The sequence below is a fragment of the Cygnus atratus genome, chromosome Z, assembly GCF_013377495.2.
Source record: "Cygnus atratus isolate AKBS03 ecotype Queensland, Australia chromosome Z, CAtr_DNAZoo_HiC_assembly, whole genome shotgun sequence".
NCBI lineage: Eukaryota > Metazoa > Chordata > Aves > Anseriformes > Anatidae > Cygnus > Cygnus atratus.
In genome coordinates this window covers 43,542,354-43,555,669 of record NC_066396.1, presented here as the reverse complement: position 1 = coordinate 43,555,669, position 13,316 = coordinate 43,542,354, and the positions used below count along the sequence as shown (strand labels likewise).

General features: G+C 39.0%; 1 protein-coding gene across 4 annotated transcripts in view; it reads right to left on the bottom strand.

Annotated features, from left to right (window-relative positions):
* Positions 1-478: 478 nt before the first annotated feature.
* Positions 479-13,316, bottom strand: part of NTRK2 (neurotrophic receptor tyrosine kinase 2) — a 206,086-nt gene continuing 193,248 nt past the window's right edge. For 3 of the 4 annotated variants that reach the window (XM_035565266.1, XM_050716441.1, XM_050716442.1), the window contains 2 exons: positions 3,938-4,096; positions 1,199-3,121 (listed from right to left, as the gene is read on the bottom strand). In XM_035565266.1, the coding sequence (XP_035421159.1) occupies positions 2,936-3,121; positions 3,938-4,096 (345 nt within the window). In that variant the 3' untranslated portion in view covers positions 1,199-2,935. Of the gene's footprint in view, positions 3,122-3,937; positions 4,097-13,316 lie in introns of all 4 variants that reach the window. The other variant, XM_035565267.2, reaches the window with a different exon arrangement.

Here is a 13,316-nt window from a genome sequence, read left to right as displayed (position 1 = left end):
ACAGTGCAAGCATGATGAATATGCACATAAACTCACCCTTCATTGTGATTTGAGCATATTTCTTCCACCTCTGCTCATTCTGCTACACTTAAGCACCTTTTCATGAACAAATGCAAAATACATATAGCTACAGTTTATAGCTTTTCTACTCTGATTATACATTTTATGCACTATCAAGAACATTAATGATGTAGGTCAAGGTTATCCATACTGGTGGCTCTGTAGAACATTTGGTCCTTTAGAAGTTTAACTTACTGCTATGTTATTGCACAATGCATTGTAACACTATTCATTCTCTGAAATTATTCTAGTAGTCTCACAAGTAAATCAAAAAGAAGATGCCACTAACTACAATTTCAAGGTTTTGTGGGTTTGTTTTTTTTCATTTGTTTTGTTTGTTTGTTTTGTTGGTGGTGGTTTTGTTTGGTTTGGCTTGGTTGTTGGGTTCTTTTTTTTTTTTTTTTGGTATAAATTCTTTCAGTGTTTGCAAAACCCACCTGTTTGCTTTCAGGCGTGAGCCTGCTTTCGAACAGAAGCATCTCAGATGCCATTTTCTGAAGCTCATAAGAAACTAAGACAGAATACAGCAGTCAGAAATTCAGCACCTCCCCCTCCACCACCTGCAGCCTTCTCCCACTGCACAGTATCAGTGGACTCTGACACCTTTCTTTTCTACCACTGTTATTTTGAAAATCAGTTCCAAATTTCTTTTAAAAGATGAAACTCAGATTCTCACGTGAATGGGTTTCACTGGACGATCATTCTTTATCTAGCTTTTTGTGTGAACTCCAAGACAGTCTAGATAAAATCTTAAGGCCCATTTTGTAGGAATCTTCCTCTGGCTTTTTGTGTGTTTCCAGTTCAGTTGCAATTAAGAAATAACACCTAGTTTCTTAAAGAAATACTGAGTATGGCTTTATAGATACACTGTCATGTTTATTTGTAATGCTGCCTTTTCAATGACATTGAGAAGGGTAAAATTCCATCACTGTCCAGTGAACAGTTTTCTTCTGAAAATGTTCAAAATCTTTATAAGCTAGCTCTAAAAGCTTCTGAAGAAAAAAACTAAAGTGCCTCAATAAATAATATATGCATGCAAATTATATATTAAGTGTGTTATGGGAACACTTACAAAAATAAAATGTTTAATTTATTAAATAAAATATCCCCAACGCAAAAATGAAGGATTATTTTGATCTGGCTCATATCAGTAAGAGATAACAAAAAGAGAAAAAGAAAACAAAGATTTTTTTTTAAATTTTTTTTTTTTCAGTAACACCCCCTCACAGAGGGAGGCAAAAGTGTTGAGGAATAGGTAAGATAGGTTTTCTTTTGTAAGAATTCATATTAAAAATAATCCTAACTCTAAATTTGAAATCCTCAGCTTCCGGTTTGAAAAATAACAGGTATGTCCATGCACTTGTCATCAACACAGTGGCCATGCAAATGTACACAAACAATGCCCATCCAACCAAAAATAAATTATTTAAGAAAGACTGGATGTCAGTAATGACAGCACTAGTACCAATACAAACATGGTGCTGAGCTCAGGGTCTTTGCACTCTGAATAGTAAGCCATAACATCAGAGTTATTTGTTTTCCCCAAGGATCTCACTCTATCCCCGCCACGGTTCAAATATAACCAGTGAACTCCATGCTTTAGATTATTCATGTAGTATCAGCCTATTGTATCTGTAACATTGTAAAGACATTTTAACATAGCTAATGTCTTTCATTATCCCCATTTAATGAAATATAAGTTATACTATTATGAGTTCGCTATGCCTACTAGAGAGTACTACAAGATGAGTGATAGTTTCTGCACAAAGGGCATTTATCGACAGAGACCATGCACAGTTTGCTCGCACGGTTTAAAAAAAAAAGAGAAAGGATTGAGGAAGGAAGGAATATGCTGCTGGACAAGCAGAGTGTAAGATACACCTGCTCCAGCATCTATAGCTTGTCCTGTCTTATCAAAATCCTTAGTTTTGATGTGTGATCCTGAAATTAATGCTGTACATTAATAAGCCTAGCTTCAGTCTTTATTAAAAAAGACTAGCTGGAGAACATTTTATACCAGTGGCATGACAATATCCTTGCAGAAGACAAAATAAGGGCATGTGTTTACTTTTCATGTTGTAACATAATTGTGTGCAGTGCAGGCAGCATCTTTTCCCTTTTACCATAGAGTTGTATCTGGCAATGAAAGGTACTGGCGAAGTGCCTCCTTGAACAATCCCTTTACTCTTCAGAAAGACTCTCCAGGGAAAGTGTTAAACCTCCTCTTGCCTTCCATCAAATCACTTCAATGTTTTTAGTGGGGTTTGATGCCATCTGATCCCATAGTTCCTCCAGATAGTGGATCACACAACACTGTCTTGTTTCCATCTGGCTTTATCTCCTCAAGGAATACTCGTTATGTAGAGAATACTAGTCTTCTTTTTCCATCCACATACTGAAGCAAAAAAATTGAGGTGAATCCATAGAAACTCTCAGTATCTTTACAGCAAATATCACAAAGTTTGAGTCAAATATATTTTCCCTTTTTTTCATCCACATCAAAGGCATGAATACAACAAGGCATTGTTAGTTGTGGTGAGCAAACTGCAGTCTGCTGATATAACAGATCAGGTTTTTAAGGCCTTTGTCTATGCAGAGTTACAATAATGCAGAAGCCAAATTGATTAGAAAGACAGGAGAGAAGAAAAAGATGATAGGAAATGAAAGAGGGAGAGAGAGAAGAGATATGTCTCAGTAATGTCTAAAAAGTCAATACTGTGTCTACAGATGGAGAAGTGCACATTGCTTGCCCTTTGAAAGCTTCTCCGCAACTTTGTCATTAATACTGTCAAAGTTAAGAACACATTTTAATGGAGTTCAGCGGCAGTTGAACACATTCATTCACACAGCCTGTAAGAAGAAATGCTAGGAGACTTTAGCCTAAAATATCCAGGTAGACTGGAGATGCCTTGGCCAAGTTCTGGAGGAGGGAATGGATTTCTTTGATGTTGAGCCTCATGTGAGGCTCCCGTTGCCAACAGCCCAGCATCAAGTCATACACTTCCTTGGGGCATGTGCGAGGTCGCTGCAGGACTCGGCCCTGAGTGATGCACTCAATCACCTACAAGAAATCACAAGCAAAGGATCAGCACAGCTCTGCGAACTATATAGGGCTCGTCTATGAAAGAGCTGCTGACAGCCCCAGCAGCCTCACTGGTGGCAGCCAACTGTGCAAAGGGTTGCATTTCTAGGTAGATGCATGGCAGCATCTAGAAAAAATCACTGTAAACATATATCACCAAAGAGCAGTAACTTCACTGATACTAACTTCATGCATGTCACCCCTTCTACCCTTAAGGAAATGATGGCCAAGAAGCACTCCCATACATTCTCTTTCTACCCGTCTACCAACCTCACTTCATCTCAAAAGGAAGCTAAATTTTCACCTTGCTCACACAGCACTTCAGCACCCCTTACATCCTTTGAGTGTTGCTGTGGCTAATTTCTGGAAAGGGGTTACTTCTGATTCCCTGTGCATTAAGAGATCTCCAAATTCCCTCAATCTATTCAGGAGTGGTTTAGGACAATCACTTTGCAGCAATGACATGTAGTTGAAATCAGCCAAAGACTGTTCTGGAGTCTGCTAAGCTCCTTTTCATTACCTCATGGTCCTTCTCAGTAAACAGAGCAGACTCTATCAAATACAAATGAAAAAGCTACATTCCAACCTAGTTCTGCTTGGTCAACTTCCATCCACCTTGGGGAAAAAAGGGTGAAAAGGAAGAAATTAAACCACAATGTTTATGACAATAAATACTTGACATTGGGGTTTTTGCCTTTACTAAATAAATTTGTTGCTGTCTTTGCTCGAGAGAAGCCATACCATCAGTTTCAATGCAAGCCTCTCCTAGGCAGTTTGAGAATGTGTTATACACACCTCGTTGTTTGAGAGCTGATACCATGGCTGTTTGCCGTAGGTAAAGATTTCCCATAATACAACCCCCAGGCTCCAGACATCACTTTCTGTGGTGAACTTTCTGTACATGATACTCTCTGGAGGCATCCAACGAATGGGCAGCATGGTGTGACCCCCAACCTGAGAAGAACAAATGAGTCAGAAATAATTCTTCCAGACCCTCACAAAGTAGAGTATCAAGATGTTAAATTACACAAATACACAGCTTCTATTTTTCCCATATGTTGCCATTTGCTATGCAGAGCTTTTAAGAGTGTGGAGCTGTGATCCAAGCTCCTCTCCTCAAATGACAATCCCTACTGTGATAGGTTTTTCAGTAGAATCTCCACAGATACTGTTTCTGAAATACGAGCTCACCTTTAACATTCACTTGGAACCCCTGACCCAAGGAACTAGATGTTCTATAAAATTATTAACTAATTCAGCCTAGCAACCCACTTCAAATTAGGCTAGTTTTACTCTCCATTTTAAGACTCTGGAAACTATAAGAAGATTCATGCAATGAAATCTGCACTGAAGATTTTTTCTACAAAATCAATGTTATCAACTGAAATCCACACTGGTCTGACTGCTTGACATAGTAGAATTAAGTTCTTTATGGTTTAATCTCCTAATTTTGATTGAAAACAAACAAACAAAACCCAACACTGTTTGCTGATAATTTCCAAAGTTAATCAGTGCATCAAACTATTTTTTCCCACATTAACAACCCAGTCTTACATAGCTTTACAAAATTTTCAGTTTTTTGGATATATTCCCTTGATAACAAAAAACTTGTAAGACGTGGACTCCCATCTCAAATCAAGTCATGTTGAATTCACTATTTTTTTCTTATTGAATGAATGCCTTTCTGAAAATCATTTAAAGCATTTTTCATTTTCCCCAGAATGCTTTCCTGAAGTCCAGTTACCTAACCATAATTTAAATAAATAAAACAGTTATTTCCAGTTTCTAAATAATTCATTTTTCCTGATATGTCCCATTCTGACCAGATCACATCAATAAAGAAATCCACTCAAGTACTTTTTAAATAGTACAACTGGCTCAGCTACTGTGATATAGATATATAGGCATTCTGATTACTTTTACATCAAGACAGCTGTGAATATTTCCAAGGAAGTGAGAAAAAATGAAAGCTTTTTCAAGGACATCTAACTTTTGATTAATTCTCATTTTCCTGTCTGAAAAATGTGTTTAGTTATGAAACCACATTTGCACTTTCAAGATTCTGTCAATTCAAAATATCATTTCTCCTTGTGGGACTTTACATATGTTGTTATAAATAATGCCCTCCTTGTTCTCATGTAAAAACAGCAAATGGAAGGAAGACCCAATAGAAGTTCAGTCAGGGTTCACATTATTTCTAAATCACTCAGAACATCCATTTCCAGCTATTTGTCAGCAATTCAGTGTTAGTGCAGCATACCAAAAACACAGCTATGGCTTCTAGAGCTCAGTCCTGTTCCATACATCACCACGAGTCAACTGTCACTACTGATTCCATAAAAACAGAACATCATGCCAAAATTTTCATGGACTTTCACGCCTAGCCTATTACAAGGGCACTTCTCCTCCCTCTATCTGAGATGCCATGCAAGTGAGGGAGGAGTATTTTATTTATTTATTTATTTTTGAGATATCAGATTAAAGGCAGGGTTCCCAAGTTTAATTCCTGACTGCACTGTGGATTTACTTCTGACTCATTACTGGCTGCTCTGCACAGATTTTAGAGCCCTTCAAAAGGGGACCCAACTCCTACAGCTTTCAGTCTAACTTAAAAACATACATGTCATCAGTCCATTGACAGAGTGGATACGTACTTTTAAGTGATTTTTTCCATCAGGCCAATTTGTCTCTGTGATACAGTTTACCCCTCTGATAGGCACAATTTCTGTACAGCCCTGTTCATTAACATTCTTAATCGTCTTTGACCAAGAATTCACTCAATGGCATGGAGAGTTTGAAATAACTCACAAACCTGCTGAGATGCAAGCAAAGCTTCAGTTTCCCACCTCATCATAAACTAGCTGGTGTGGCAACCAAACAGCTCCAAATCACCACTTTTACTCCTGTCTTGAGAGGTATTTCATTAGAAAGTCAGAAAAGTTAGTCCCTTTGAAACAGGCAGTCACATACAAGCGGCCAAAGGGCAAGTGCCATTAAAAGATGATTAGTGATGAGAGGCTTTTGGTCTCATTAAATATTGAAATGGCTCTTAGTTCTGCTCATCATATAGTCTCTACAATTGGTTCTTTTCAGCAATTTCTTTGACTCATTCCTTAAAAATTAATGACAGCTATAAACAATAAAATAAGCCTCTCTATTTTTTCTTATTTGTCACATCCTACATTAAGAGATTTTTTAAAAAGCAATTAAAAATACCACTTTCCAAATCTTTCCCATCGTTCCTTGCTACAGAAGCACAGTGTACTTGTGGTAGAACTCTGTGCTTGGTTTCCAGTGTCGTTCAGTACAATAAATACCTCTACAGCGATTATGACATATGACCACCAAATGATGGATTCACAATGAAGTGATCTGTAACATCACAGGCCTAGCTGCCTCTCTTCGCAGTCATAGCAAGACTGACTCATCAGTACTGATTCTTACCAGGAATTCAATTTACAGATAAGCACAAACCACAGGGCTCTTTGGTGTTCTTCCCACATCACCTTGCCTGAAGCTGTGTCCATGTCTGTCCCTGAAGGCAAAAGACTTCACTGTGCAGAGTACTGTTTCACTAATGAGAAGTCCTGAGGTGTCCCACCTCTATCACTGTCAATATCTATCATATCAGCCAAAGTTACCTCCATTGCCAGAGTCTTTGTGACAATAATATTAACCTCCTTGCAAAAATACTGATACTAGCATTATAAGGGGTGCTTTCTTGACAGATGGCATTGCAACAAGGAGAGGCAACACTAAGCATCACCTGTGGCAGGCTGAGCATCTTCTATCCCTGGTCCAAGAGCACCTTTAACTCAGATTTCAGTTCAGCCACATCAAAAACACAGGTCAGGGCCTGGCCAAAGGCAATTTTTCTACATGCACATTTCTTTCTCTATTAATGATCAGTGGTTACTGAGTCAACAATTACTTGGTTCAGAAAAGCACTAAGGGCTGTCTTAGGTGCATGCTTAAAATGAAGCATGTGCACCACAACCTTCTTGAACTGAAGCCTGGGGCTTGACATGGCAGTTCTCAGGCTGCCTGAAAAAAAATTGCCAGTCACTTGTGAGCTTCTTTTGGTCCTTACTGGACTGCTGAGTCCAAGCACTCACAGCTGTGTCATAATAGCAGCGAGAGATAGAGTGCCTTCCAAACTGTTGCTTCCAAACTCTCAGCAAGGTTAAGGGGTGTTTCCCAAGAAGAATTAATGAAGGAAAACATGAGTACACTGACTAAACTTTAAAGGTTCTGGGTGCTTCAAAGGTATACCTTCTGCGTATGCTTTAATAAGAAATGCAAGTATTACATGGCTCTCAGATACCAGCATCCTGCAGGATTCATCCCTGATGTGCACACTGTAATTGCAGTGCTGCTTGATACATATCATTTTAAAATGCTCATGTGCTAAGCAGACTACCACTGCAGGTGAACAACACCTTTATATTCAATCTAGCTAAAGTTGTGGCATGTTTAAAAGGATTCCAGTTTTAACTTAATATGCTATAATTTTAAAATCTGTAATATAGCTGTAAAAATGCTGCAAAAATGACCATTTTATGGATACAAACTAGGATATACTTTCTTTATGCTCACCTGAAGGCAGCTGCACTACAATGGTTCATTTTTTTTTAGAATTGCACTTCTATGAATCCTTTTTGTGACTTAAGTATTTATTTCTATATGTCAGTGTATGCAAGCGAGCTCTCCCTAGCCCTGCTGTAGCCTTGTATTAAGTTTACTAGTTATGTTTACTAGCAATATTGGGCTAGAATGTAAACCAGAAAGCATAGTGAATTAGCTTCTGCAATGTGCAAACTATCCACAGGGAGGAGACTACTATGCCAGATCAGTGAGCTATGATATTGTTCTCCAAAAAAGCACTTAAGGAGAAACTGCCACATCGTTCCATGTATAAGATGCTACATGTTTGAAAAAACAACATCATTCCACTTGTCACCACTTTCAGCACTCATTTGTTAAATTAATTTAGTACTTTGAAAAGTGCCAAATAAGCAGATCTTGAACACTGTTTCCATCTAATTACAAACATTAAGCTTCAAGTAGAATCACCATGTCTTAGCCTTGAAGCAGGGCATCTAATGCCAGAGTTAGCTAAAGTTTGATCACTCTCTGGCTTTGTATGTTCCATATCCTGCTTTGCAGGCACTACGAGATTGTGAGGCTTGTCTAATGTGGCAGCCTCTGTTTTAAGAAACTTGGCCAGTAGTAGGTAATTCTGTGGAAGCTGATTGTTGTTGCCCAAGAGTTTGCACATGTCCATCTGTCTGACCATCCATCCATCCATCCATCCATCTGATGTAAAACCAGCTTTCTGGCCATTAATATTACTGCTACAGACATGAGCCTTTGGCTTATCAAGCTAAAGGCAGTTGGCCAATGCGATTGCTGTAATACCATGCTCTGGTCACTGTGTCGACTACCACTGTCCAGCCACCATGGGAACACAAGGCTCTGTTGCCTGACAATTGTGAGCAAATGGATATGCTCACTCACAAAGAATGAGCACTGGCAAGAGGAGGGTGTGGGTAGAGCCAGGGAAGCCAACCTACAGAGATGTGGAAGAAACAGACTGTGTGTGTGGCTACACAGATATGACACAAAATAGGGACTGGGAAAGGTGCAAGAAATGTGCTAAGATGGCCACTCAATCTATTCACACCAGGCTTACCCCTTACTCATTTGTACTTGGAAGAGGAGGGCAGAGTGGATTGGCCACACTTTTGCAACGCATGCCAGCTGCAGCCCAGTCTTACCGTACTAACAGTGCAGGCTGTGGTGCTAAGGTTACTACAGAGGGCTTTGGGGCTTCAAAGCCATGCGTTAGGGTGCTGTAGGGGCTGATCAGTGGAGAAGGCCTAACTGAAGAATGGCGTAATCTCCCTGCCTACTAAATGCTGATGGCAATATTTGGAGAGGCTCCAGTGCTCCTTGAGGGGACACCAAATCCAACCTCCAGCTTTTGCAGGTATTTTATGGTATAATTCTTTTCTCATATTTCAATTGCCAGCTTCAAGTAACTGAAATCATGTAGTAAAATGTACAGCAATCAATTGCACAGATGGGGAAAACAGGCTTCCTCTTTTATGTTCACTATTCCCAGTTTCCCATGATTCCCTCAGTGTGGCATTGCAATAATGTGTGATAGTAGTTTGCACATTCTCTAAAGACCAGTGATACTCCTTCTGTCAACAGGATAAAAGTAATGTTTACTTGGTCCACCGAATGAATCTTAATGACTCACCCATGGGCTTCTGCCCTTATCCTGCCCAATACATTGCCTTGCTTGACTGCCGCATTTCAGAGTCCCACTGACCTCAAGCGCAGGGCAGACCTTTTGCAATTGAAGTCATGAAAGCAGCAACACTGCCCAGCACACGCTTAAAGCAGCTGCCATGTGACTAATATGTACCTAGTCTCTTTAATGCAGCTTGATTTTAGTTTGTCAAACTGGAATCAAGCTACAACTTTTCACCTATCTATTTACCCACTCCTAACAAAGAATGTATCCTCCTGGATACTGAGGGCTTACAGCATTTCAGGGTACTTTCCACTATTTATGTTTTGGTCTACTGACTTATTTCCCCATCTCAGGATGATATAACTGCAAAGAAATGTTCTCTGCAAAGACTATCACGTCTTACTGCTAAAACTGAAAACCTCTCCTCTCTTGGTGTACATCTGCTCTCTCCTCCTCATAAAATGCTGGCAAGTGTTTCTTGCAGCACAAGAAAAAATCAATAATTGTTATTTTCATTTCTTCCATGCCCTGGCCTTGCAGACAAAGTCAATGTCTCCTCTTAAAATATCATCAGTCCTGCCACTTGCAGAAAAGAAATATATTATTTTCACAGTCTCAGTCTGGATAACAAGCACATGAGGTTATGAATTATGAAATAAATTATGAAATAGAGCAGATTATATGCAATAACTAAAGAAATGTCCTTTCACTTTAAAACTGCTCTAGCTCATCTTAATTCAAGAGGGGCTCATGTCTAAAGTTCTTAAGTAATTCTACCAGGTCTTCTCAGAAAACTGAAACAATGTCCAGAATGACATTTATTACACTTTCAATTGTCTCTTAAGTTGCTCGACATGAGTTCAGTATTGTGTCAACTTTGTGTCACTGGAGATAAAATTCTTCTCAATAATCTCTGTAAAGCCATGAGTGGCATGGAGAAGACGGAGAAAGAACAATTGCTCAGTTTTCTGTAATGCGAGAACCACAAAACAAGAAATGAAATTTGTAGATGGCAGGGTTCATAATGAACAAAACCAGGCACTGTCATGTAACATACAATTGCTTGTGGAACCCATTGCCACAAGATACTGCAAATACCCAGGGCTTAACTGGGATCAAAAAGTGATTAAGCAGATTCATGAAGGATAAAATCTGACTAGGGCTATCAAACACAAAGATACAATCTCTGGCCCAGCAAGTGCCTGAGCAGTAGACTGCTACAGGCTAAGAGAGTGGATGAGGGAAATACTACTATATGCTAAAGCTGTTTTCAGACTATTCCTCAGGCACCCATTACTCACACCATCCTGGAGGAGAAGAGCTTCTCCTTTGGAGAACCTGCTCATGTGTCCCTGTGTAGATAGGACATACGTTTTTGGAAAATACAGTTCTTAATCAAATGTCTCAGCAACACTCATGGAGGGATAGAAGCAATTTTGCCAAAAGGATGGAATGAAGGAGATTAACCAGATGAAATTAAAATATGTGAATGACCCATTCTGTCTTATATCTCAGCGTCTTCCAAACCTCATTTAAAATGCTAAGTTGAAAGGATAAACAAACTATATCTATCACTGTGTTTTACACAACACAGCATCATATTGGATTGGCCAAACATAAAGGAAAATTAATAATCTGTCGTAGTTACAGAGCGATGGAGAACTTAGCTTTCCAAGAATGGAAGATGAAATGCCCTTGATGTAAGATAAGTGCTGAAGAAAGTGACACGATCTGCATTTCTGATTTAAAGAAAAACTTGTCCCAAGTCAAAGGGTCAGAAGGAAAGTTAACTATATAGAAACGCAGCAATGAGATGTAATGTATTACAGCTCATCAGTGCCCCAGGATGAAGGCTGAGTGAATGAAAAAAAAAATTGATTCCTTTAGGTTATCATTACTTTTACTTTCGGATGAGAAGAATTTCTATTCTTAAACAATAAATTATAATTTAAGTGAAAACAAAAGGAAGTACACTGTGGCAAATTGATGGGAAAGGCAACTGGAACAGAGTATTTCAATGAGTTCAGTGGACATCTAGATTAATTTTTGAAGATGGGAATTCAGGACCCTGGTGAACGAGCAGGAAGGGTTTACCATGGAAAAGCTGGCCTGTGGAACCAGATGTTTTTGTTATTTTTCCTAAAAACAAACAAACAAACAAAAACTTGTATTCTCCTAACTTGCCATATCAAGTTATGCCACAGCATACAGTTACTGATCACTCCAGCGTCATGACTGGTAATTCACAATATTGAGCTCATGGGAAGTCCTGTGTTCTGCTTTACAAACCGTGGTTGCTATGACACTTGTACCCTATTAATGTTCCCTTATAAGCACCCGAGTATCTGCTGCTTGTACCCCTGGGGATGAAGAGAGGTATCAGGTACCAGCAGACAAGCAGCTGAAACAGGGCATGTTAAAACCCTCACAGGCTCAGGGGTGATCATCTAATGTGTCCAAGTAATCAGCAAAACAAATTTTCAATGCAATATTAATGAAATACATTACTGTCTTTGTGATTTTCAAAGCAAACAGTTTATAAAATATCAAATTCCACTTTTTCCATTAACCCCAGAGAGTCTGGGCTACCAGGGCCAAAGACACATTAAAAGTAATCTTAACGTGCATTGGAAAACAACTCTGCAAGTCTCTACCATAGCTAAAATTCTAGTTTCTGTTTGCTCTTACAAGAAGGGGGGATGAGGTATAATGTGATGAGATGCTAACTGAACTGCACGGTCAATATCAACAAGTAGCAGGTACACTAGGGCAAACTCTGAAAGCCACTTCGTGTTCACAAGAAAATCTCCACACCTGATGTCAAGTCTGAAGAACCCTTTCCCATATTTCTTTTATTGAAAATCACATTTTATATTTTTTTTCAAATTTACTGTACTGTAGGCTAACATAGCATGTCTGGCTCTATTGGTCACATCAAATTACATCATGGTAGAAGAAGGGAGCAACAGAGTTTGGTTTGTAGCTTTTCTTCTCCTTTGTGAGTCACAGAAGAGTTTCTGTAATGTACACCGCATGGGAGTACTACAATTTCTAGTTGAATTGTCTCAGATATTCACATCCTTTCAGTGTTGTTAGATAGCCTTTCCCCCTTTCCCTGGATGGTTAACTTATGTAGCTTATAAATACCTGACTAAAAAACTGACACACATATGTGAGGCAACAAAATGGGTAGTCTTTAGTTTCAAAAATACTAAAATATGGGCATATCTACTGAGCCAACACATCTTTTCCACAGGTGGAAAAGGTTGTTTTGAATCATCAGTGCAAAATGGGGATAGGAAATTCAGTGATTTTATGTCAGCTATTTTGTCTTGTTCACAGACTACATGCATGATGTTGGGCAAGTTATGTCAGATCAAATCTACCAACTACTGACTACATGAAGAGAGTCCAGAGATGTACTCCAGTGGGAGGCATCAAGAAGGCAGAGCGAGGCTTCATGATTCAAAGGAAGAAAAGTAACCTTACTATTTCAGAGCAAACGATCTTTTCTGTGCACACTTCTCTTGATTTGCCTAAAGAGCAAGTAAATTATGACCTCCACCACAGTACTGATCTGTCTTCAGTGCCCACATTGAGAATGTCTACACTGAAGCTGTCAACAAGGTAGTCTATGCAGCTAGTCATCTACATAAGCAGGTAGCTGAGGGAGGAAAAACTATATTGGTTCTCAACCAGGTTCCAATAAGCAAGTGAATAGTAAGGCCTTTGTCATCCTCCTTATCTTCTGCAGTCTTACTGATGCTTTCTGATTCTCACTTTCTCTGGACCATAATTTCTTTACATAAACTGGGAAGAAAAATAAACGTTTCACTAAAATAGAACATAAAAAAAAATCTCTATTGTTTTCTTTCTGTGAATTCTAGGTTTTGACCCCTCACCTGTACCATG